Source organism: Mauremys mutica, chromosome 4 (genome assembly GCF_020497125.1).
Source record: "Mauremys mutica isolate MM-2020 ecotype Southern chromosome 4, ASM2049712v1, whole genome shotgun sequence".
In the NCBI taxonomy this organism is placed as follows: Eukaryota; Metazoa; Chordata; order Testudines; family Geoemydidae; genus Mauremys; species Mauremys mutica.
In genome coordinates this window covers 148,362,973-148,389,882 of record NC_059075.1, presented here as the reverse complement: position 1 = coordinate 148,389,882, position 26,910 = coordinate 148,362,973, and the positions used below count along the sequence as shown (strand labels likewise).

The following is a 26,910-nucleotide window of genomic DNA, read 5'->3' as shown; positions in this document are numbered from 1 at the left end:
AGACAAACACCTGTCAGGGATGGTCTAGATAATACTTAGCCCTGCCACAAGTGCAGGGGACTGAACTAGATGACCTCTCGAGGTTCCTTCCAGGCCTACGATTCTATGTGGTTTCATTCCTATATGGATAGCTATTCATAATTTGTGCATTCTCTGTTTTGACTCCATATTTTTGGGTCCTGATCAGATCTGCTAATGCAGACCTCTGCACCCCTATGTAGACTGTTTTCAGTTCATGGGGCTCCATGTGCGTGTCGGGGTCTTCCTGTGCAGACCTGATTGAAGTAGAAGGGTCTAATATTTTGCATTCTCTCTCGCTAGAGGTTTGAGTTATGGAAACATTGTCTCAATTTTAAAAAAATTAACATTTTTCACTAGTTACGTTCTTCTTTATTCTTTTAAATGTGCTGTTATATTTTATATACAGATTTTTTTATTCTCGTGAAAAATCATTTTATAAAATCTATCAGATTAAAAGTTAATTCAGTTACCTATTTTTGTATATTATTTTTCTGACATTTGCTTCTACTCTAAAATAAATATTGTATCACTTACAGAAAAAAAAGTTTACTAACACTGGGAATCATGTAAAACCTTGGAACATATATCCCCCGATAAGTATTTCTTTCTGGATATCAAAAAGAAATACCGATTAAATTCCTACAAAACTGAACTTTTTGGCCCATCTTTTTTACCATGAAATACCTCCTGTTGATTAATTCCATCAGTGGAACGTTCTGTTGTAAGCAATCTACATCCTGTAGAATAGGGAACTCACATAAAGAGATTTTTGATTAATGCAATATAGTGGAAACTCAAATTTATTAATTAAATATAAATACATATGCTTAAGAATAAAGTAGGTGGTATGCTATTCTCCAACATCTAGCACTTCACATGTTTGAAAAAGACCAACTTTTATGTACAGTAGATGATTAGAAGAATCTCTTTTATAGAATAATATAAGAAAGAACACCAATGCAGACAAATGATTTTAAACAGATGTGAAATTCCCTCTATGTAGAAAATTATAGGCACTGGTGATGATATTAGATGCATATGACTAATCACAGTTAATGCTTGCTGTTGTCAATTAGCCTTATTAGCACAAGCAATTTGAGCACAGGATGACATTACTTTAATTACTGTAAGCAGCTTGTTCATTTATTGAGTAGGATGTTCCAAGCTCTTCTCCTGCGGGGGGGGGGGGGACGGGGACGGGGACGGGACTTCGTCACTCCTCCCAGGGCACTGCTTTTCCTAAGGCTAGCCCTGCTCATGGCAGCCCATTTGAACAATTCCTTTTGTAATCCTTCTGTCACAAAGAGCCAGCAGCAAATCAGGGCTGGCATAGGTGCCTACTCCGTGGGTGCTGCAGGGCTGCAGAACCCATGGGGAAAAATTAGCACCCACCAGCAGCCAAGCTGTCCTGCCCCCACCCCCACCTCCTCTCCCCGAGTGCACTATGTTCCCACTCCTTCCCCTCCCAGCACTTCCCAACCACCGCCTAACAGCTGTTTGGCGGTACGTAGGACTTTCTGGGAGGGTGGGGGAATGTGGCATTGCTTCTCTCTGATCGGTACTGAATGCTGAACTCATAGCTAGCCACCCATCTCTGCCCTATGGCATCCAGCTTAGCACTTGTTAACACGTAAGTCAGTGGATTGTTGTCTGTCCATATTTGAAACCTAGCACAATACAAGTAATCACAAAACTTCTCAGTGATGGCCCATTTCAAGGCCAAGAACTCCAGCTTGTGGATGGGGTAGCGAGTTTCACTATCTGACAGCCCTCGGCTGGCAAGGGTCACAGCTTTATGTTTGTCTTCAACTTCCTGGTATAGGACCACTCCTAAACCCTCTAAACTGGCATCTGTATGTAGGATAAATGGCTTGCTTGGGTCAGCAAAGACTAGGATGGGAGCATGAGTTAGGCAGTTAATGATTTCTCATAAAGCCCTTTCACATCTCTCGTCTCATCGTGGTCCAAAAGGCTCTAAGGGGCCATAGTGTTTCTGCTCAGGTGGCCTTGGGGACCTCCCCTTACTCTTGGTCTTAGATTTTTTCTTGCTGGATGGGCATCCCCTGGTAAGATCCTTCAGAGGCTTTATGATGGTAGCATAATACTTCACAGACTTGAAATAGTAACCACTAACTCTGAGAAAGGTCTTAAGCTCTCTGTAATTACTTGGGTGCGGCCATGTAGTGAGTGCTTCTATTTTATCCGGATCAGTACTTACACCCTCTTGAGACACGATGTGACCCATGTACTTCACTGATGGTCTGCAGAATTGGCATTTATCAATGGAAAGCTTCAATCCATAGGCCTCCAACCTGTCAAGCACTTTAAGAAGTCTTTCTTCATGCTCCTCCAAATGTTCTTCCAAATACAATCAGGTCATCCAAATAAACTAAGACTTGAACTTACTGCATGTCTCCCACAGCTTTTTCCATAAGACGTTGAAATGTGGCAGGTGCCCCAGAAATCCCTTGAGGGCAGATGAAGGCTGGCTTCTCCTTATCTTCTGCTCCCAGGGGGATTTGGTAGTATCCACTTTGAAGATCCAATACTGTGAACCACTTGCTTCCCAGCAAACAGTTTAAGGCATCTTGTACTCGAGTCATGACATACTGGTCAACCACAGTATAGCTGTTTAGGGTGCAGTAGTTGATACACATCTGGATTGTCCCATTCCTTTTACAGACCACCACAATGGGTGAAGCATATGGGCTGTGGGACTCTGTAATGATGCCATTTGCAATCAGCTCCTGAAGATGATGACACACGTCATCCATCTCAGAGAGAGCAATCTTCCTAGATCTCTCCGTGAAGGGTCTGATGTTATGTTCTACTCCTTTTGCACATCCCACTCATGCAGTGAGAAGACCTTGACCAAATGGGTGGGTAGGTGTGACACCCTGACAGCCCAATATTCACCACTGTCATGTAGCTAGTATATGTTTTGTATAAAGTATGTCCTATGAGGCATCATTTTAAAATTCTCCATCTGCTAGACATTAATATCTCGTTGGATTGTATTTGTTATCATCGTATGTAAAGTTATGAAGTTTGGTTATGTATGTGTTACTGAAACATGTGCGGTTGAAAGCACTCACAAACAGCCTTTCAGGTACAACAGTAAAAAGGACAAACAATGTTAATGGATTATTGAGGAATGCACACAATCACAAGGATAACCCCAGGAACTGTGTACAATAGAAACCTCTCAGAGATAGCACTACACAATGGGAACTGTTTGACCCAGGTCACAGCAAAAGAGCTTTCCAGCAAGTAGGAAGAAGATATAAAAGGGGGACAATGATATCATGATGGTACTTCACTCTCCCTGCAACAACACACTGGGAAGTGATGGTCCCAGGCTAGAAGGATCTTTAGCCGGTGTATGAAAACCTGGGAAAGCCAAGGCAACTTGTGCCTTAAGAATCTGCCAGCCTGTTTATCATTCAGGGTGAGAATTTGCTAATTTATATCCTACCTATCTAGTGTGTTAAGATCAGTTTGCGGTTTTTGTTTATTACTAAGGTAATCAGCTTTGATCTATTTGCTATCACTTACAGTCACTTAAAATCTATTCTTTGTAGTTAATAAACTTGTTTTGTTTTCTATAAACCCAGTTTGTGCAATTTATAACTGGGGGTGGAGGGGCAAAAAGCTGTGCATATCTTCCTCCACATTGAGCGAGGGAGCGAATTTCATGAGCTTACACTGTACAGTTTTCTGTGCAGTGCAAGACAATACAATTTTGGGATTGCACCCCAGAGGGGGTGTGCACTTGAGTGCTGGGCAATCCCCAAGCTGACCCTTCCCATGCAGAGTTGATCTCAGTGTTTGTGGCTTTCTGCAGCTGGGCGTGGTCCTACCTGTGTGTCTGCTAGAAGAGACCTGAGGGCCTGGCACAGCAAGACAGGGTGAGGGAGCCCAGGCTGGTGGAACAGGTGGGCTCAGTAGGACTCCAGTACATCAGGTGGCACCCCGGAGGGGGGGGGGTAACCCGTCACAGTAGGTGCTGGTGTAAAGGGGAGGTTGTTCAGGCCCTCAACCAAGCATTCAAAACTGTGGTTTGTTTCCTGCGGGTTGAGATGCCACTTGTGATTGTGCCTGTTGGTGTTGAGGTGGTCTGTTTCTTTGTCTGCCAACCTCATATGAGGGCAGGTGTATTGAGTATCTTTGTCTCGGTGGTGGGGTTGGTATTGTTTCCTCTTGGGGGTGGTGTATAGACGCTAAGCGTGCGAAAAGTCACATGAGAGTCCTTCATGGTATGAAGAATTTCATCGGTTTTTGAGGAGAATAGTTTGTTCTCGTTGAAAGGTAGGTCCTCTACATTTACTTGGAGTTCTTTTGGTATAGCGGATGACAGAAGCCATGAGGCTCTGCACATCATGATAGCCATGAAGATACAGGAGGGAATTGGAGTACTCCTGTAGGTGGTGAGGAGGTTCGATTGTAACAGGTTTTGTATGCTGCCCATGGGTCCCAAGGTGGCCACTGCATGGGGAATGCCATGGGAGGATCCATCCATGGTGGGCCGTATGATGGGTAGTGAGGTTGTGCCCGATGGTCTTTAGGTTGCTGTGTCCCCCCCAGCAGATTTATGTTGAGGTGTGGGGGAGCATTGTGGTGAAAAGACTCCATCCTTTTGGTCCTCATTGTCACTATCACTCAACATCGACGGTGCCATAGGTGACTCAGTTATGAGAGGACTGGTGGTCCTTCTGTGTCAAGGAGAGGTGATTGGGGCACTCATGCAACAATTATGTCTTTCTGAGTTAAAAATTGTTGTGGTGCCAGTGGATGCGGTGCCAATGTTTTATCTGTGGCAGTCAGGTGTTTAGGTGTCTTCTGTTTTGCCTTTGTCGGGGCGGGTGGGCCCATTGCAGTGCCAGGCAAGGTAGTGGTGCTGAGCAAGACATGGTCATAGTCGGCTCTGGCTGAGGTTGCATGGTCGGTGCCAACTCCAATGTGGTTGTTGATACGGTCGGTGCAGAGGAGGAGATGTGGCATGGTTCATGTCTCGACTCCTTGCTCTTATGTATGGTGTGGCTGGTGCTGGAGGTGCTGGGGAAGTCATATGCACTGACTGTTGGGGTCATTAGCACCGATGGTAATGACCTCGCAGGAGACAGTTTCTTTCTGTGCGGTTCCCTCTGCGGAGAGGTCGAGGCTCACTTCCTCTTTTCTTCAGCTGATGGGGCTGTGCTCTTGGTCGGTTCAGACCGAGTAGGTGGGCACTTGGGCGAAGGCTTCACGGTGTCCTTTTCTGATCCTGGTTGGAGCAATTTTTCCATAAGGATCATTCTGAGGCGGAAATCCTGGTCACGCCAGGCTCTTGCCTTCAAGTTGTTGCAATGGGTGCATTTGAATGGTATGTGCATCTCACTGAGGCATCTCACACAGAGAAAGTGCCCGTAAGACTGAGGCATGGCCTCCCTGCAGGAGCCACATCTTTTAAAGCCTGGCATGATCAAACTAGTGTCTCAGGTGTACTGAGAACTTTTGCAGTCCATGCTTTGAAGGAAGCTGGGAAACAGGGAAGGAAGAAAAGTTAATTTTTTGTAAACACCACAAACTAATTAACTATTTAGCTAAGGAAAAAAAATCTATTAAAAAAGGTCTCAAACATGACCTATGAGGGAAGATTGAAAAAATTGGGTTTGTTTAGTCTGGAAAAGAGAAGACTGAGGGGGACATAACAGTTTTCAAGTACGTAAAAGGTTGTTACAAGGAGGAGGGAGAAAAATTGTTTTTCTTAACCTCTGAGGACAGGACAAGAAGCAATGGGCTTAAATTGCAGCAAGGGAGGTTTAGATTGGACATTAAGAAAAACTTCCTAATTGTCAGGGTGGTTAAGCACTGGAATAAATTGCCTAGAGAGGTTGTGGAATCTCCATCATTGGAGATTTTTAAGAGCAGGTTAGACAAACACCTGTCAGGGATGGTCTAGATAATACTTAGTCCTGCCATGAGTGCAGAGGACTGGACTAGAAGACCTCTCAAGGTCCCTTCCGGTCCTATGATTCTATTTTTTGTTATCTCTGAGGGAGAAGCTGTCACACTGCCCTGAGCTCCGTCTTCAGTTGAGGATGGTTGAGAAGAAACTGAGGGGGTCGGGCTGTGCGCACGCTGAACAAGACTCCAATGGCGCCGCAAGACAGCTATGGCACATGCATGGCCCGACCAGTCACTTCTACAGAAAATCTCTGATCAATGGCGCTGAATTGGAGTACCCACAGGGACAGCACTCGAAGAAGAACTAGAAGTAAAGGGTCAATACTAGCTACATTACTATTAGACAGAGGGGATTTGGTGATTTTTTGGTGCAGAATTCCCCCAGGAGTAATAGCAGGTGCCTACACATCAGTTGGTAGAATGGCTGCAATATAATAGTCCCTTGTGATCCAGTGTCAAGCACTGCTTTACATTCTGCACCTTTGATCCTCACAGTGACCACTGCTCGAGGCCCAATCAGTCCTGAGGGGATCCTAGCTGAACAGTCTCTTCTAGGGGAGCCTTCAAGTCCTGTGGGTCTGGGTGGCCCCCTTCTCCTTTGGCAGTTCCTTGACCCCTCCCAACCGGTCCTCAGCTTTCCATATACCATATGTCACCTGCAGCTGGCAAGAACAAGCTTCAAATAGCCAATGCCAATCTTGTGACCAATGCAACAGTCCAGCCCTCTGATTTTAATCTTCCACACCATTGCCATCTATAGACAAAGCTCGGTTGTTTCAGATGTAGACTGATCAGATATGCTGCAAATGACTGTAAGTAGGGCCTTTGCCATTGTGGCAGTTAGAAGAAGTACACCATATACTTCCAAGTCTGCATCCATCGGCAAGGGATGCATGGTTCCCTCATAGACTTGCACAGTGCCCTTCCCTCAGCTATTGAGTGGTTAAGACATTTAGACTAACATGCTGGACTTGAACATCTACATAAATTCAATCAAAATAGAACAATAAATAAAATACTGTACCTGGAAAATGGCTCTTTACAGAAAAGGAAAAGAACATAAGAATGGCCATACTGGGTCAGACCAAAGGTCCATTTAGGCAAGTATCCTGTCTTCCGACAGTCGTCAATGTCAGGTGCCCCAGAGGGAATGAACAGAACAGGTAACAGAGGCTAGGGACACCAGCCCTGCCTATCCTGGCTAATATAAATTGATGGACCTGTTCTCCATGAATTTATCTAGTTCTTTTTTGAACCCTGTTATAGTCTTGGCCTTCACAACATCCTCTGGCAAAGAGTTCCACAGGTTGATTGTGCGTTGTGTGAAGAAATGCTTCCTTTTGTTTGTTTTAAACCTGCTGCCTATTAATTTAATTTGGGGACCCCTAGTTCTTGCATTATGAGGAGTAAATAACACTTCTTTATTTACTTTCTCCACACCCGTCATGATTCTATAGATCTCTGTCATATCCCCCCTTAGTTGTCTCTTGTCCAAGCTGAAAAGTCCCAATCTTATTAATCTCTCCTCATATGGAAGCTGTCCATACCTCTAATAATTTTTGTTGCCCTTTTCTGAACCTTTTCCAACTCCAGTACGTTTTTTTTGAGATGGGGCAACCACATCTGCAGGCAGTATTCAAAATGTATTCAAGATAAACAGAAAAGTACAGAGATGAACCCTCCTCACATTGCCTATAGAAGAACAAGCTTGCAGACAAATGAAACATTTCGGTATTTAGTGGTTTCAAATATTCCATGAATGAATACTTCATTTAACAAATACTGTTTTGAAAAAGGATCCATGTGTTTATGGATACCCTCATGCAGCCCACAAAACTTCTTAGTTGGCACAAACCACATTTCTTAAAGGTTTCAATTTACAGAAGTATAATACAAATATATTTTAAATACCTCTAAATATTTAAATGGTTTGGATCTCATGAAAATTTCCCTACATATCACATACATTCTTCAAATAGGAACTAACAAGGAAATAAAAATCCAAATAAAATAAGCAAGCTAACCATAAATATACATAAAATGAGTAAATTTCATTTTTATAACTATGAATGTCATTTTCTAACTGTGTGCTAAATAGATAAGTGACAGAAAAATAAATGCTCTTGTAGGATACATTAAAAATTTCTGAAAGATTTCTGACACACAAATCATGGAAAAGAAAATGATCTGGCTATTTCTAGCATTTAAGCTGAATATCAGAAAAAGCAAAAATGCCACTTCAAAGAGCAAATTTTTATTCGGTGTTCAGAAACAACAGTAATGACTGTTATGGGTTGCAATGTGCTAAAATTACTAAAAAATTTAACATGAATATGGATGTTCTATAAAGCACTATGAAGTAGTTAATCAAAAACAATTTACATATATTATTAGACAAAAGAGAAGTGGTTTGATCTGGTCAGTTTCACCATTAGTACAGGTTTTTTAATGTACTTATTCCTAACATAGCTTTAAAAAAAATCTTAATATTAGTAGTCATACAAATATAGCCCCTCTAAAAACACTATAAAGTCACCTGATATTTTTTACTAGATCCAGGCATAATTTTGATTTAAAAACTCAAACATTAAAGAGATTAATTTGTCACACGCAGGGCCAGCTGCAGCTTCTTTGCCACCCCAAGCAGCAAAGCGAAAATAAAAAAAGAAAAGAAAAGATAAAGCCGCAATCAGCAGCAGTTCAGCAGCAGCTCTGCCATTCGGCAGTGGGTTCTTCACTCCAAGAGGGACTGAGGGACCCGTCATCGAATTGCCGCCGAAGACCCGAACATGCCGCCCCTTCCCATTGGCCACTCCAAGCACCTGCTTCCTTGGCTGCTGCCTGGAGCCGGCCCTGGTCACACGTATGAAATACATTTTAATCATAAGATATAACTGTACAACTTCCTCAAAACAGTCATCAGTGCAGAAAATTATCAGTCAAATGGAGTCCTCAGTTTTTCAACCCTGATCATTCTACAGGGTTGCCATTTTTTCTATAAAAGCCCTAATATTGTCCTTCACTCCATTGCCTTACGTATAGCTACAGCATGGTTCCAGCGATTGCCAGGCTTGAAGACTTGATCCAAACCCTAATTTAGTTAATAGGAGTCTTTCCATTGACTTTACTGGGTTTGGGATCAGGCCTTGAGAAAAGAACATACTCTCACCTTTGCCTTGGAAACCAAAAGAATTATCTTTGTGATGTTCACAGCTCCTGCAGAATAATGGAGCAAAAGTACTAAAGTTACTTCTGAACCTCCTTCCCCTACCATGCCGGGAAATGATTTAGCTATCTTTGAACAGGTCCTGGAGAGTCTCTGTTAAGTATCACACTCTCCTAGTCAAGCAAAGATCCTAAGAGGATTAGAGAACTGAAAAACAACTTAAAATAATTTTAAAATAATAATCAGCAAACCATTACTAGCCAATTTACAAACACTGCAGATTTCTCAACTTATTTCACTTCCAGCTCACTAAACTTGAAGCAATATAAACTAATTTGTAACAATTTTTTGCATTTTTTTCTCTCACAATTCACCCTGCTTCTCAGGTCTCTCTGTATCCCAACTTCACCTCAGTCCTGAACTTCTATGCAAGGACAAGGACATCCCATCATTTGTTTGGTCCCATCGTGGGTTAGCCAATCATAGCCCCACTCACAGATGAACAACTCCCCCTGCCCCAAGATCCTTCTTGTTCTTGCCTTCCTGATGAATTGTACTATCTGCTACTCTACTCTTATTTCTGCTTATCTATGGGCCCCAACAGCAACAGAATATTTCCTAGATGAACAGCTGCAGACTAATTCTTCCATTACTAGGATGGACTTTAGGGCTATGTCTATATTTATGGTGGCATGTAGAGTACATACACTGCATGCCAACCTAGCATGGGTATAAACAACAGCATAAACAATGAGGCACTACTTAGGCAAGTAGAGTAAAGACACATTAGAACCTTAGGATATATACCCTACATAGTTCTCTACACAACCAATGTTCACACTATTGATATTCCCACTACTATTGTTCCCACTACTGTTTTTAGCAGAGTAGTGTACCACTGCATCCCTGCCACTGGAGCCTCTCTATGCCACAGGGAAAGACTCCAGCAAGGAAAGGCAGCAAGGAAAGGCTCTGGCAGTCCCCGCTGTCTCCCCCTGCCAGAACCTTTCACTGTCATGGGTAGCTATACACCACAGTGTGGACAAGCCTGCTTTTTTTTTTTTTTTTTAAACTGTGGCATATAGCTACATGTACCTTACACATCACCACCAGTTTAGACAAGACCTTTGAAAAAGGCTATTTTCCATGTAAAAACTACAAGGATCTTGTAGAGGAGCTACTGCTGATTTGTCTTCCCCACAAGCAAAATTGTACAGCGTAATTGCTGGTGGGCCCCCCCCACACCAGGGAGTTCTTCAGAGCATCCAATAGGGAGAATCCAAATCTTTGCACTTCTCTTAAGCCACATTTTAAGCACTATTCATGTTTCTCTCTCTCTCTCACACACACACACTCTTCAGATATGATTAAAAAACCCATCAAGTAGAACATTGAAGAATGTTATATTTTATGATGAAAAAAGTGTCATAGCAGGCAGATGGGAGTTGATAGCAATTTAAGCTTTTCCAGCCTTTTCTCTAACTCTTGTGGTCCACAAATTAACTTTCAGGTTACTTCCTAAGTTTCCTTCCTAGTAACAGTCTCATTTGATGGTCCTCACATACAGGGTCTTCTTTCTGTAACATAGTGGAAACAGCTGCAGTCCTCTGATTGAGCCCTGTAGGGCCTAAATCAGTCCTATGTCCAGAGTCCTAACAGAATGATTTTTCCCAGACCTGCAGAAATACTTAACTAAACCTTAAATTGAATATAAAAAAAATGAACCATTTTTGCCAAACTTGACTCTTTTCCCAAAGATTAAACACTGTTGTCATGATCAGGAATAAGTTTTAATGCTTTCCCCAGACCAGAGATTGGGACATTTATGAGCATGGTAATTAGAAATTTGTGTTTTGATTTATCTGCTATTCTCAGACAGTCTGGTCTGCTAATCCTCACAATTGGGTTTTTGCAAGCATTTAATAAAAATACATACACACTCTCTCTCTCAGACTGGGAACATAAAATCTTCAGGAATAACTTTACAGAGCAAATTTGAATGGGTGAGTGGGGAGCTATTAATGACTGGGAAAATCCTACTCGTGAAGGCAATGTCACAGAACACCATGAAGTCAATTTTGTATTATTTTGTGAAAGTGTGAATGTTTGATCAAGTAGTTGCTTTATGTATTTCTTTGCAGGGGGTTTGCAACCTGTACTCTGAGAGTTTTCCTGCAGGAAATCAGAATATGAGGCATTTTAGCATACTGAGGTTTGATGTCATTTTCTTTATACAAAAAACAAAACAAAAAAAAAAACCACAGTTTTTTTTCATATTTTTGGAGGGGGTGTGTGAATTTCATAGATATTTCTTCTTGAGTCTACAGCGGTGTCTATAACTATGAAGGCAAAAACTTTTTACTGCAATTATCTGTGCTCAGATACCCAATTACTTCTAAGTATAATTCAAGACATCAGATATGACCTTTAAAGCCCTAAATGAGAGATCATTTAGGACATTTTTGCTATCAGTTCTCAGAATAGAAATTTCTAGAATCAGCAGCAGTGTGCTCTCTGTATTCCTGATTATGGAGCTCCCTTCCTCTAACTATCCACCAGAACCTAAATTTCATAACTTTCAGGGAATGGCGTCAGCATAGCTGACTACTGACATGAACGCAAGGCTCTGTTTTTCTCAGTAAGAGGTGGCCGACATTTTGACCATCCACATTAAGTACTTTATGTATTTATTTAATTTTAAGTAGTCTATGGTGGCAGATGCTATAGCAATTGACAATGAAAATAATAAAAATAAAACAAAAATCTGAGGAGATATAGATAAAAAATGGGGTGGGAATAAAATAAAAATAATTATTCCTAATTTTTCCCAGTGTTATCCAAATACATAATTGAGACAAGTGTTAACATCATGTCATTACTACTGAGACATTTACAGAAGTGGTTATTTTAAATTAGAGAATACTGATTAGAAATCTGAATTCTTCTAAGAGCACTATACAACAAATGCACTATTCTAATAGAATCTTTTGCTCTTAAAGTGCTAATATACACCGTTTACCTTTTCAAGACAGAAGATATCTAATACACAACAGATATAAGTATTTTAATACTCCATAATGTTTCTTGCTTTTTCAGTACATACAAGGTTCATTTGATAATTGTTATTCAATTATAAAAGAAAACTAGTAAGCTAGCTGTCTGCCAGGCATATTTCTGCTTTTTTCTAGTTTATTTAATTTGCCTTATTAAATTATTTAGGGTAAATGGAGCCTGCAAATGGAGCCTACCATCACCGTGAATGAGAAGTGCACCAGACGGGTATAGAAGAATTCAGCCCTTTTAGGTGGGACTTGGTATTTTTGTCCACCTTATGGGACGTTGGGGTCATTATGGTTGGTGTTTACCACATCTCTTTTGCTGGATCCATAATCACTTCACTCACTGGTAAGGCAATCTTTCCGAGTGAGAAAGACTGGAGTATATCCACTAAACCAAGGCACAACATGAGATTAAATTAGCTAGGGACATAAAGGGCAACAAGAAAACATTTTACAAATACATTAGGAGCAAGAGAAAGACCATGGACAGAGTAGACCCATTACTCAATGAGAAGGGAAAAACAATAACAAAAAATGCAGCAATGGCTGAAGTGGTAAATGCCTTATTTATTTCAGTTTTCACCAAAAAGGTTAGCAGTGATTGAACAACTAACATACTGAACATCAGTGTAAATGTGGTAGGATCTGAGGCTAAAATAGGGAAAGAACAAGTTAAGAATTACTTAGGCCAGGTCTACACTACAGACCTATATCGGTATAACTATATTGCTCGGGGGTGTGTGTGAAAAATCAACATCTCGAGCAACATAGTTATACAGACTTAACTCCCTCAGGTAGATTGTGCTATGTCGATGGGAGAGCTTCTCCTGTTGACTTAGCTACTGCTTCTCAGGGAAGTTGATTAGTAGTAGTGTCTTCACTAAAGTACTACAGTGGTGCAGCTGCACCAGTGCAGCTGCTCCACTATAGTTGTACTTGAAGACAAGGCCTCAGACAAGTTAGATGTCTTCAAATTGGCAGGGTCTGACAAAATACATCCTAAAATACTCAGAGAACTGGCTGAAAAGATTTCTGAGCCATTAGCGATTATCTTTGAGAACTCATGGAGAATGGGAGAGATTTACTTGGAGTTGGTACTTCTTTGAGCAGGGGGTTGAACTAGATGACCTCCTGAGGTATCTTCCAACTCTAATCTTCTATGATTCAATCCCAGAGGACTGGAAAATGGCAAATATAGCACCTATCTATCTATAAAATGGAGAATAAGGACAACCCAGGGAATTATAGACCCATCAGCTTAACTTCAGTACCCAGAAACATAATGGAGTAACTAATCAAATTGTAAGCACCTACAGTGTAATAAGGTGATAAGTAACAATCAACATGGATTTGTCAAGAACAAATTATGTCAAACCAACCTAATATTCTTCTTTGACAGGGTAACAAGCCTTGTGGATAGGGGAGAAGCAGTAGATGGGATATATCTAAAATTTAGTAAGGTTTTTTATACTATTTCACTGTGACAAAATGGGGATTTTCCCTTGTTATGTTGTATGAGTCTTACTGTTGAGCCTATGTGAGTTTTACTGTTTTGCATGAATACTGTGTATGTCTCCGTTTCCCTGTGTGCTGCACCAACACCTTGGTGGTGGGAATAGCGGTGTGTGACTTTGGCTGAGACCCCTGGGGCAGGTGAGGCTGCTCCATTTGCCTGCACCTATGCTATGACTGGTGCCCTTTGTAACCTGAAACCCAGAAGGGGGATGCAACCAGGTGACGACCAGGTGACTCTGCCTGGGAAGTGAAACAAAGACAAGGAGGAGGAGCAACGGGGATATCTGAGGTCGGGTCGCTGGAAGCTGGCAGTCTGCTTGGGGGGGACTGGAAGAGGGGGAATCCTGGGCTTCTGACCCAGCACTCCCCAAGATAGACTTGGCTGAAAGTAACTGATTTCCATGCTAACAAGCTCTGTTCTATGCTGTGTTCCTGTCTACTAATAAACTCTTCTGTTCTACATGCTGGCTGAGAGTCACTGCTGACTGCAGAGCCCTCTGGCTTCCCCAGGAGCCCTGCCCAGGTGGACTTGCTGTGGGAAGCGCATGGTGTGGAAGGGGATGCTAAATGATTCGAGGTCAGACCCAGGAAGGTCAAAGCTGTGTAAGCTTCTTGCCCTGGCAACAGTATGCTCAGAGAGAGGAGGCTCCCACCGAGTCCTGACTGGCTTCATATGGAGTAGTTCCAGAGCATCGCCCTGGTGACTCCGTGACAACCACATGACTTTCTCATAAGCAAACTAGGAAAATGCAGTCTAGATGAACTTACTATAACACAACTGATTGGAAAAGCATACTCAGAGAGCAGTTATCAATAGTTCACAGTCAAGCTGGAAGGCCATATTGAGTGGGGTCCCACAGGGATCTGTGTAGGGTCTGGCTCTATTTAGTATCTTCATCATTGATTTGGATAATGGTATAGAGGGTATACTTATAAAGTTTTAGGATGATACCAATCTGGGAGGGATTGCAAGCAGTTTGGAGGACAGGGTTAGAATTCTAAATGATCTTGACAAACTAGAAAAATGGCTGGAAATAAATAGGATGAAATTCAATAAGGAAAAATATAAAGTATCACTCTTAGGAAGGAATCAGGGCTGCCCAGATGATTCAGGGGGCCTGGGGCAAAGCAATTTCAGGGGCCCCTTACATAAAAAAAAAAGTTGTAATACTACAGAATACTATATTCTCGTGGGGGCCCCTCTGGGGCCCGGGGCAAATTGCACCACTTGCCCCCGCCCCCGGGTGGCCCTGGAAGGAATAATCAATTGCACACATACAAAATGGGAAATGACTACCTAGGAAGCAGTACTGCACAAAAAGATCTGGAGGTTATAGTGGATCACCAACTAAATGAGAGTCAACAATGTAATACTATTGCAAACAAAAAAGTGAACAACATTATGGGATATATTAGCAGGTGTTGCAAGCAAGACGAGAGGAGTAATTCTTCCACTCTACTCAGCACTGATAAGGCCTCAGCTAGAGCACTGTGCAGTGTTGGGCACCACATTTTGGGAAAGATATGGACAAACTGCAGAAAGTCCAGAGGAGAGTAACAAATATGATTAAAGGTTTAGGAAAATATGACTATGAGAAAAGATTGAAAAAATTGGATTTGTTTAATCTAAAGAAGCAAAGACTGAAGGGGGACATGGCAAGAGTCTTCAAGTACTTAAAAATTGTTATAAAGAGGACGATGATAAATTGTTCTCCTTAACTGCTGAAAAGAGGACAAGAAGTAATAGGCTTACGTTGCAGCAAGGGAGTTTTAGGTTAGACACGATAAGGGTAACTAAGTACTGGAACAAATTATCTAAAGATGTTGTGGATTCACTGTCATTAGAGGTTTTTAAGAACAGGTCAAACAAAAACCTGTTAGGGATGGTCTAGATAAAACTTAGTCCCGCCTTAGTGCAGGAGACTGGACTACACGATCTATCAAGGTCCCTTTGAGTCCTACATTTCTATGATTCTAAAACTAAAGAGCAACTGCATTGATCATTACACTAATAAAATCTAAAATATTTCCTGTGAGATTCCTTTATTAGGTTGAGAGGAAAGGTATCCTGAAAGTGAATTCTGAGGAAGCTTACAGGCTTGATATGAAGGGTCACCATATAGGAATAATTTTTATTTATTTGTTTTTTAAGGAACCTGCTGAGACTTCTTAGATCAGGGGTGGGCAAACTTTTTGGCGCGAGGGCCACATCTCAGTAGAGAAATTATATGGCGAGCCATGAATGCTCACAAAACTGGGAGGGATTGCAAGCAGTTTGGAGGACAGGGTTGGGGTGTGGGAGGGGGGAGGGTTCTAGTTGGGAGTGCGGGTTCTGAGGTGGGGCCAGAAATGAGTTCAGGGTGCAGGAGGATGCTTTGGGTTAGGGGGTAGAGTGCGGGGTAGGGGGTGAGGTCTCCGGCTGGAGGTGCAGACTCTAGGGTGTAGGAGGGTGCTCTTGGCTGAGGGGGATCAGGGCTGGGGCAGGGGGTTGGGGGGAATGGTGGGGTGAGGGCTCTGGCTGGGGGTGCAGACTTTGGGGGTGGGGCTGGTGATGAGGGATTTGGGATGCAAGAAGGTTTGGAGGGGGGAGGGGGATCAGGGTTGGGGCAGGGGGTTGGGGGTGGCTCGGGGGTGCAGGCTTGGGGCAGCGCTTATCTCAAGCAGCTCCTGGAAGCAGCGGCATGACCCCCCTCTGGCTCCTACATGGAGGCACGGCCAGGTGGCTCTGCTGTGGGCTGCCCCATCCTCAGGCACCGCCCCTGCAGCTTCCATTGGCTGTCAGTCCCAGCCAATGGGAGCTGAGGGGGTGGCACTTGGGATGGGGGCAGCGTGCAGACTGGAGCCCCCTGGCTGCCCCTATGCATAGGAGCCAGAGGGGGAAGATGCCGCTGCTTCCAGGAGCCATGCAGAGCAGCCCCTGACACTGCTGTCTGGCTGGAGCACCAGAATGGGGCAAGTCCCAGACCCCACTCCCCAGTGGGAGCTCGAGGGCCAGATTAAAATGGCTGGGGGGCTGGATCTGGCCCACAGGCCATAGTTTGCCCACCCCTGTCTTAGATCAAGTATCTGCAAAAGTCCCCAACATTTCTTTGCATGAGAAAATACCTAGGACAAAACTCCCTGATCTTATGAGAGGATGGAACATGTTCTTTTATTTGCAAAACCTTGTGAAGGCAACTTCTGCCTCAGTAAATTCTCATGAGAAGATTTCCCTGAAAAAGGAAGTGGAGATGACAGGATATCATAATGACATACTAAAGGATATAGCCCTTCTCTATAATTTTAAGGACACACTGTTATAAATTGATTAAAAAAAACACATTATGATTTTTACATACACTGTTTAGAGGCTAAGGAAATTCTAGAGAGCATTTTAAGATTGCTCATTTGGTCAGATTTGAAGACCTCAGCAGTAGGAGAGCTCCTCAACCCTCAGCTGAAAAGGTGGTACAAGCTATATACCCCTTGGAAGAGTGCTCCTTACCCAAGAACGGTTAGTACTAACTTCTAAGTAAGCAGAAAAACCTGACTTCTGAAAGGGAATAATAACAAGACCAGCAGGTGTAAGATTTGTTGGCAGATGGAAAAAATAGGAATTTAGCATGTAGAACCTATTGCGTTTTTATAACCTTTCCACATCATTGAGCATGCACTGAAATGCACAGCCTCAACAAGACAAACTGCTATTAATTATTCCAGTGTTCACGTGGCGGGTACACAATTCCAAGATCTAGGAAGACAATTTAATTAAGGTGAACTTTGAAAATTTTCAAATAGAGTTTAAAAGGATATCTCCAGCATTTTATTTCCCTTGAGACTACCAACTGGGAATTTAACAAAACATTTTGAGCAGTAAACATAAAACTTACCTTTGTCATCCCGGAAATAATTAGGTGGATTCCTTCTGGCATTTCATGTTCCTCACATATAATGTCTCCATAGTCATAACAAAGGATCCTTGCTCTTTCCTAAAAACCACAAGTAGATTCATTGTAAGTTTAAGCCAAACAGTACAGAAAGTATAGCACCTATCACACTTCTGAGCATTCAATGACAAAACAACAAATATAATAGTAATGATGGATTTTTAGATTTTATTAGAATGTTTCAGAGTAGAGTTTTTTCCCCCAAATAATCACAAAACAAACAATGCTGGCCAATACTGCACTAACATTTATTGTCATTAAATTGCAACTTCCCTTCAGGAAAGTAACGACAGAGGCCAACACATGACAAATATTGATCGTGATTATTTAAAGGAAGATGATAGTTATATTCTAAAATAATTTTAACTTAAACATAGAAACCACCAAAAAAATCAACACTTATCTTTTTAATTATGTTTTTCTGTTGCTAGGGGGTTATGTAAGGCATAAGGCGAACACTTGAAGTGTAACAGATCTCTCATTAAGAGAACCCTATTTTCAAAGTAAAAAAAATCAAGTTACTTTTATATGGTTATTTTTTAGGGTCACAGGATACTCATCCTAAAGTAAAAAGTACATTTTTGTTTAAAATGCATGATAGTGTTGTTATTGCTAGTTTCCAATGCAATAGCAACTTGTGCATATTTTTCAGAGTGGAGGATTTTTTTCCAAGCAAATTAGAGTTCTGAATGAGTTTATTCTGAAACATTGAACAAATGTCACTGACAAAAAATAACTTTGATAGCATCTACATTCATTCAACTTTTCATTCCAAAACCTGTTCTTTATACTGAACATACATTATTCCACTAAACTAAGTTCCTGGTAAACACAGAACAAATTGTATTTGGTATAACATTTGAACATTTTGAACTTATAAACAAACAAACAAATGGTTTGCTTGATGAAATGAAAAACTGGAACACTTCAGGTGCCCTGAAAGAAATTCTTGGGACACTGGGGCTTCATGGCTGTCCTGGTTAACTCAGGTTGTATGATCACCCTATCTTTTACATTTTCATGAGAGTTTATCATTTTTAGACAATCCGTATGAATGCTGAATGTGTGTTGTTGGTATGCAGGGGGGGAAGGGACATTTTGTTTGACACTTCTCTGGCATACTCAGCTCAGAAGCAGTCGTTGTAATCTGCACTCTTTACAAGTAAAAATAAAAAAATGTGCACCAAAAGAAACTGTCATGTGAAAGTTTCCATTTTAACCATGAGAAGTATCTTGTCCTGAGAGTTCTAAGTTGTGAACTGCCATATCCTTGAAAGGGTTCTAAATTGTGAGAACTCAAATATAACTAGTTTCCATCCCCTTCCTTTAATAGGAAGAGCATTCCTTCCCTATTCTCTCCCTACTATGTCTCTTCTAACTTCCTCATCCTCTCCTGACTCTACAATGAGCACTGGAAAATCCTTCTCCCTTTCCAGTAAGCCAGCCACCCCATGCTGCTGACACATCTCATTGTCACCTTCCTGGATGCTGAGTACCATATCAGTTTCTCCAGATCCTATGTCTTTCCCGGGTATTGGTTCTCAACACAAGGAAGAGGTGAGGCATAGGCAGAAGTGGGAAACAGGGCACAATAGGAGGAGAATCAGTCTAGGACAGGGGTTCTGAAAATTTTCAATGTGGACACACCTTAATAGAAGGATTGTCTCATGGACACATTTCCTACTTGTTCACAATCATATAGAACCCCCGTGGCAACTAAAGCATTTGTTTATATGGAAAGTTAAAGTAAGACAGTATTTAGGTATTTTAGCTGTCTTTAATGCAATATGTGGACATTTGTAGGAGTAGCTGGAAATGAGGAGAAGCACTAACTTGTGACTTGCCAGCTTCCCACAGACGTCCAACAAATTTAAGACCTGCTGAACTAGACGAGAACATAATGCCAATGTTCTGTGGGTTAAAATTAGAGCTGTTGATTTTCAGTGCATATGTTCAGCAAAAAATGGTTCTTTACCTTACAGTAAATGTAGTTCTTCAAGATGTGTTGCCCATGTGAATTCCATTCTTGGTGTACATGCACTCTATGTGTGCAAGATTGGATTCTTTTGGCCAGTAGTATTGGGCTGGGGCCATGCCTGCTAGATGTCCTTTCACCCCATACTCAAGGGCATAATGGGCCCCACTCAGTTCCTTCAACAATACAGGATACCAGAAGAGAAGGACTTTGTAGTTGTGGGGGAGGAAGAGGATGGGTTGTGGAATCCATGTGACCAACACATTTCAAAGAGCCACATTTACTATAAGGTAGGTAAACATTATTTCTTCTTTGAGTGATTATCACAAATTGAGACAGTTTATACCAATTCAGGTAGTTCTGTTTGGAGAGAAGGTTTTAGTAGTTAGCCATGTGCATTTGGAGGCTGCCAAATGAAAATAATTTCCACCTGAAAAGATAGGCATTATTCAGGTCTTTCTCCGTGGGTGTAGATTTGGGAGGTTCCTGCCACTTCAACTTCTCCTGGTCCATGGCTATGACCCTGATACTGGGTGAAGGGACTTGGTACCTTGTATCAGTTCTCTTGGAGGTGCTGGGTACTGAAGTTAGTGCTGAGAGAAAGTGGTGAGCAGACTTAGTGGGTACCACTGGTGCTCTCTTGATAGTTGGTACTGGGCACCAGAGGAAATCTTTCTAGGCTGTTGGCGCTTTGATAGTGGAGTCCAAGATAAGTCGGATGTTTGATGATTTGTGTCTTGACTTGGCAGGTACCAGAGGAGGTGTCCTATGCCTCTGCTCAAAGCTGGAGCAGTGCTCCTTTCTATCTCTATCAGAGGTAAGTGATGCCAAAATGAAGGCAGATGACTGGGGCCTCTTGGTGAGTATAGCCCAAGAGCTCAGGTGGAATGTCAGCTCACCAAGGTGCTCATGGAGAGGGACTGACCGGAAGCCTGAGCTTTAGCTGTGTCCTTCCTTCCAGTGTCTGAGGAAGCTTGCATTGAGTGCTCCAGGAGGAATAATTTTAGGTGGGCTTCTCTAGCTTTCTGAGTTCACTTAGAGAAGGAGCAATATATGGAATATTGCTCAGGAATTTATCCCTCTCCTAGACAAAAAAGGGGGGCCAACAGGGTGTCTGTCATTAAGTGACATTTACTAAAGCTTCACAAGAGAGCAGGCTTTGAATACAGGGGATTTCAGTTCTGCCATTTTGCTAAAGCCCCTGAATGGGGAAGGAAAGGTGTGGGGTCTAGTGTAAATCTAAATATCTGACTATAATTTTTTGTGGGGGGGGGAAAACAGTCGTGCCAATGGGTAAAAACACTAATATACACTACTATCTAACTAGCAACTAACTAGCTATTCTAACGACTAACTAACTCTAATTGTAGCACACGGTACACAAAGATGCAGATGGACAATGCTGAGGTTCAGTTTTGCTGCCATGGGTGGTAGGAAGGAAATGAGGTACAACTGGGCTTGCTTTCCCCTTTATGTCCTTGGTTACAAAGGCACTTAGGATGCAATCGGAGCCCCAATGGACACTACTGGCCAAAATAATCTGATTTTGCAGATGGGGGTGTATGAGTACCAAGAGTGGAGTCCATGTGGCCAATCACTCTAAGAACAATAATTATTTCTCCTATGCACCGCTGAGGGCAGGCTATAATAGTTTCTTTTTCTATAGCATCAGTTTGAAAAGTTTGAATCTTCATTACAATGTATTGAATATACCTGCCTACAAGACTGATTTGAGAGATCACATTTTGAAACATACATGCAGTAAGTGTGCCTGGAAAAATGCAAGCGCACCACAATTTCCTGCAATTTGGATAGACTGGATAATTGCCATAATAACAGGCAGTTGAACATACAACTACCTATTTTATAAAGTTAGTTCTCATTTATATGTGCAAATACAATAGACTGGTGGTGCAAGTTCCATGCATTCATGTTTGAAAATTTTTCCCAAGAAAAGTAGGACAAATGAGAGTTAGTGTGGATGTAAAAAGGGCTTGATGCCTATTGTCACCTCAGTTTCTTCCAACCACAGCAGTGAAAGAAAATGAACCTCTCCAGATCTCCTAGAAGTCTTCCTGCCATCTGATGCATATATTCATTGTCTGAAGTGCTTAGGGGAGGAATCAATCTCCGGTGTGTCGTTATTGACATAAACAGTGACTGTATAGATCATTGTTGCAACCAGGGTCCTATGGTTGCACCAGTTCTTGTACAGAGGAGGCCAAGTGGGGTGACTATGGAAAGGTTGTAGTTTGCTGGTTATGATTATACTGTCTGTATGTGTGTATCATTTTTGTATTTGAAGTTATGAATATTGGCTATGTACTTGTTTGATTCTAAGTAGCCTCAGTGAAGCATTTGGTCAGCTTCTTGAGAAAAGCCTATTCTCAGTAAGTGTCCAATCAAGAAACACTTAACTGACAATGGACTTTGGGAGACACCAATAGACATCTGAGCTTTCCTGGGAATGTTCAAACTAACATGTGAACAATGGCATCGGCCTGCAAAAAGCTGAATCATCCACAGACATGTGACTTGCCCAGGTGGCTACAGACTCCATCTTGTTGTTGTGATTTTTCACAAGAGAACAAAGGGGTTTCCGCCCACTTGAGAGAGAATATAAAAGGCCCAGCTGGCTCAAATGATAGCCTCTCCACACCAAAGAGATGCTTGAAAGAAACTGGAACAAAGGATAATAACTACGGGCGTGTGAGTGACTGCTGGATCCAGACTAGGAAGGAGTCTAGTCTGTGAAAGAAGCTTATTGGATCATCTCTGAAGGTGAGATTTACCTGCATTTAGTTTCCTACTGTATTAGGTTTAGACTTACGTGTTTTAGTTTTATTTTGCTTCGTAATTTACTTTGTTCTGTCTGTTATTACTTGGAACCACTTAAATCTTACTTTTTATATTTAATAAAATCACTTTTTGCTTATTAATTACCCCAGAACAAGTAATTAATATCTGGGGGAGAAAACAGCTGTGCATATCTCTCTATCAGTGTTATAGAGGGCGAACAATTTATGAGTTTACCCTGTATAAGCTTTATACAGAGTAAAAACTGATTTATTTGGGTTTTGGATCTCATTGGGAACTGGGTATCTGGGTGCTAGAGACAGGCCGTCTTCAGTTAAGTCTGCAGCTTTTGAGGGATGTGGTTCAGACCTGGGTCTGTGTTTGTAGCAGGCTAGTGTGTCTGGCTCAACAAGACAGGGTACTGAAGTCCCAAGCTGCCAGAGAAAACGGACCCAGAGGTAGTCTCAGCATATCAGGTGGCAGTCCCAACGGGGTTTCTGTGACCAAACCTGTCATATCCGGCACATTGTGCTACCTGTAGAATTCACACCTCAGGCCCACAAAAAGAGACAAAATGGACTTCATGTCCTTCTATTACAAGAGGTCTTGTCAGTTAAGCCTCTTTGATCTGATAGTTCTAAAGTATGCTGCTGCACTTGTTAGTGCATGTTCAAAGAGTGGGAATATGCAGAAGACACTCAAAGAACATTTTAGTAATTTTTTTTTACACTTAAACTGAGGCAGGAGTGCAGGTTCACTCCTTACAAAGTAGAGATATTGGCTCTCCCTATGCCAAACCTTCACCTAATATTATTACATAGCACCAGTTTCCCTAACATCCGCCTTTGACACTACCAGTACCAGAAAGGAGCACCATGAGGAGCCAAAGGAAAAGGGAAGCAGCCATATCTTTGGAGAGGCAGTGAGAAGGGATGTGAAGGGGCTGGGAAAGGTCAGCAGGGATGTATGTCAAATTGGAGGGGTAAGTGGTGATGTGCTAGCAGGGGCGGCTCTACCTTTTTGGCCGCCCCAAGCAGTCATGCGCGGGAGGCGCCCCGGAGCCGCGGGAGTAGCGGACCTCCCTCGGGCATGACTGCGGAGGGTCCGCTGGTCGCGCAGCTCGGTTGGACCTCCCGCAGCTGCGGACGGTTCGCAGGTCCGGCGGCTCTGCTTGAGCTGCCGCAGGCATGCCTGCGGGAGGTCCAGCCGAGCCGCGGGACCAGCAAACCGTCCGCAGTCATGCCTGCGGGAGGTCCACTGGAGCCGCGGGACGAGCGCCCCCTCCGCAGTCATGCCCGCGGGAGGTCCGGTCGTCCCGGGGCTCCGGTGGACCTCCTGCAGGCATGACTGCGGCAGGTCCGCCGGCCCAGCCTGCCGCCCCCCCGGGAAAGGGCCGCCCCACGCGCGTGCTTGCCGCGCTGGGGTCTGGAGCCGGCCCTGTGTGCTAGGCATGGGAGGAGCCATCCATATGCCCCATATGATGTCCCCATGTTCCACAGAAGGTGTTCAACTTTCCCAACAGAGGCTAAAACAAAGGAACTAATATTTGACTATGGAACTTTTAAGAACAGTGACAGCAGGAGACAATATAGTTGCCACGTCATCTACTAGTGAGATCTCCTGACACAAGTACATAGTTCTTCTCATGCCACTGACTCATTTCAACCAATAGAACTGCAGCATGCGAATTGGCCAAAGAGGGAGTGTTATGAGGCCTCAAAGGGACCTAGACAAATTAGAGGATTGGGCCAAAAGAAATCTGATGAGGTTTAACAAGGACAAGTGCAGAGTCCTGCACTTAGGACAGAAGAATCCCATGCACTGCTACAGATTATGGATCTAATGGCTAGGTAGCAGTTCTGCAGAAAAAGACCTAGGGATTACAGTGGATGAGAAGCTGGATATGAGTCAACAGTGGAACCTGGTTGCCAAGAAGGCTAATGGCATTTTGGGCTGTATAAGTAGGGGCATTGCCAGCAGATCGAGGGACATAATCAATCCCCTCTATTCGACATTGGTGTGGCCTCATCTGGAGTACTGTATCCAGGTTTGGGCCCCACACTACAAGAAGGATGTGGAAAAATTGGAAAGAGTCCAGTGGAGAGCAACAAAAATGATTAAGGGGCTGGAGCACAGGATTTATGAGGAGAGGCTGAGGGAAATGGGATTGTTTAGTCTGCAAAAGAGAAGAATGAGGGGGGATTTGATAACTGCTTTCAACTACCTGAAAGGGGGTTCCAAAGAGGATGGATCTAGACTGTTCTCAGTGGTACCAGATGACAGAACAAGGAGTAATGGTCTCAAGTTGCAGTGGGGGAGGTTTAGGTTGGATATTAGGAAAAACTTTTTCACTGGGAGGGTGGTGAAGGACTGGAATGGGTTACCTAGGGAGGTGGTGGAATCTCCTTCCTTAGAGGTTTTTAAGGTCAGGCTTGACAAAGCCCTGGCTGGGATGATTTAGTTGGGGATTGGTCCTGCTTTGAGCAGGGGGTTGGACTAGATGACCTTCTGAGGTTCCTTCCAAGCCTGATAGTCTATGATTGGTTATCTCTGATGTCCCAATGTCTCCATGTAAGAATGAGCTGAACTATTGAGCTGGCCCTGTCTATAATCATAACAATTCAATAGACTGATTATTAATAATTTAGCTTAATTAGAACCTAATTTCTTTAGATATACATGACATTGCAATGGCATTAAATATAAGAAAAGTTCAAAGAGTCTGTTTTATTCCATTATTAATATCATTTGGGCCCAAAGAAAGGTCTCACAAATGCTAAATTTCTTAAAAGGGTCCATTTTAAAATTATGTTTTAAATCAAACTAATTAAGAGATTTACTTGTAAATTATCATAAAATTAATTTAATATTCAAAGAATAAGTGTGGTAAATTTGGGGAGGATATGCTGCATCCTTTGTACATAACAGAGGTTGAATCCCTTCTTTAAGTACCGAACTCAAGACAGCCATAACTATACAGTCAATATAAGCACCTCCATAATATTTGCCTTTTGAAAACAGAACATTATAAAGGATCTGGAACCATGTCAGCAAGCTAAACATTACCTGGATGAACTCAATTTGCTTCTTTTCATTTTCTAACCAACTGATACTGTGTAAAAGCTCCTCTGCAGTAGGTGGTGCAATAGTAGATGGAAGAGTGCCAAGGTTGTGTTTTTTTTGCAGAATCATCTAAACAGGGGAAAAAGGGGGAAAAGAACCCACACGTAATCTACATGCATTAATTTCTCTTTGTTCTGAAGATAAACTCTTTAAGCGCGGATTATTCTTTACTGAACCTCTTCATTCGGAAACATTTTTCCCACCGTATAAGCCTCCATGTTATTCTGCCCTTTCTTAAATAGCTTTTATTATCATACCAATACTTAGACCCCAAAACTAGAAAGATTTCCACACATGCTTAACTTTCCACACTATGAGTAGTCCCACTGAATTATGTCTTTTCAGAACTGGTGCCCTACTTTGGCCTGGGTGGTTAACAAAAGACAGTTACTCAGCTTTGTAACTGTTGTTCTTCGAGATGTGTTGCTCATATCCATTCCAATTAGGTGTGCGCGCGCCGCGTGCACGCTTGTCAGAAGATTTTTACCCTAGCAACACTCAGTGGGTCGGCTGGGTTGCCCCCTAGAGTGGCGCCGCCATGGCGCCGAATATATACCCCTGCCGACCCAACGGCCCTTCAGTTCCTTCTTGCCGGCTACTCCGACAGAAGGGAAGGACGGCAGGTTTGGAATGGATATGAGCAACACATCTCGAAGAACAACAGTTACAAAGGTGAGTAAAAAGAACAGGAGTACTTGTGGCACCTTAGAGACTAACAAATTTATTTTAGCATGTTAGTCTCTAAGGTGCCACAAGTACTCCTGTTCTTTTTGCGGATGCAGACTAACACGGCTGCTACTCTGAAAGGTGAGTAACCGTCTTTTGTTAACCACCCAGGCCAAAGTAGGGCACCAGTTCTGAAAAGGTTTGGAGTCTTTTGGCCAGAAATGTCTGTTTGGTATGCATGGGCCCTGCAGCTTTTTGTGCTCCTCAGCAAGTGCATAAAAGAGGAGAGTGAGCCAACTGTCTTCAATTTCCTCTCAAACACAGAATCCCAGGTTTGTTTGTTTTCCTCCCCAGAGAACTTTGAGGCAGAAGGGATGGAGGGCAGGTCATGGAGTGTGCATTTGGACAACACATCTCAAAGAATTACAGTTACTGTACAAGGTAAATAATTTCTCATTCTCCTTTGAATGATTCTCCATATGAACATTCCAGTGTTGGTGACTCCTAAGTAGTTGACCAGTACATTGGAGATGGGAGCTTGGAGTTAAAAATTAATGACCGGAGCACAGCCTCGCCAAATGTGGCATCTGACCTGGAGGCTTTGGTAAGCACACAGTGCTTAGTGGGTGTATGGATAGATCTCCAGGTCACTGTCTTCCATATAACTGGGATAGATACATTATTTAGTGCAGCTATGGAGGCTGCTTGAGCTCTCAA

At 42.6% G+C, this 26,910-nt stretch overlaps 2 protein-coding genes across 2 annotated transcripts in view; one reads left to right on the top strand and one right to left on the bottom strand.

Moving 5' to 3' along the window:
- Positions 1–26,910, top strand: part of LOC123370220 (glycine N-acyltransferase-like protein 3) — a 327,798-nt gene that overhangs the window by 52,889 nt on the left and 247,999 nt on the right. The window lies entirely within an intron of this gene.
- Positions 1–26,910, bottom strand: part of LOC123370218 (sodium/hydrogen exchanger 10-like) — a 236,024-nt gene that overhangs the window by 26,487 nt on the left and 182,627 nt on the right. The window contains exons 21-22 of the mRNA XM_045016557.1: positions 25,471–25,596; positions 17,577–17,675 (exon numbers count right to left, since the gene is read on the bottom strand). Of these exons, the coding sequence (XP_044872492.1) occupies positions 17,577–17,675; positions 25,471–25,596 (225 nt within the window). The remainder of the gene's footprint in view (positions 1–17,576; positions 17,676–25,470; positions 25,597–26,910) is intronic.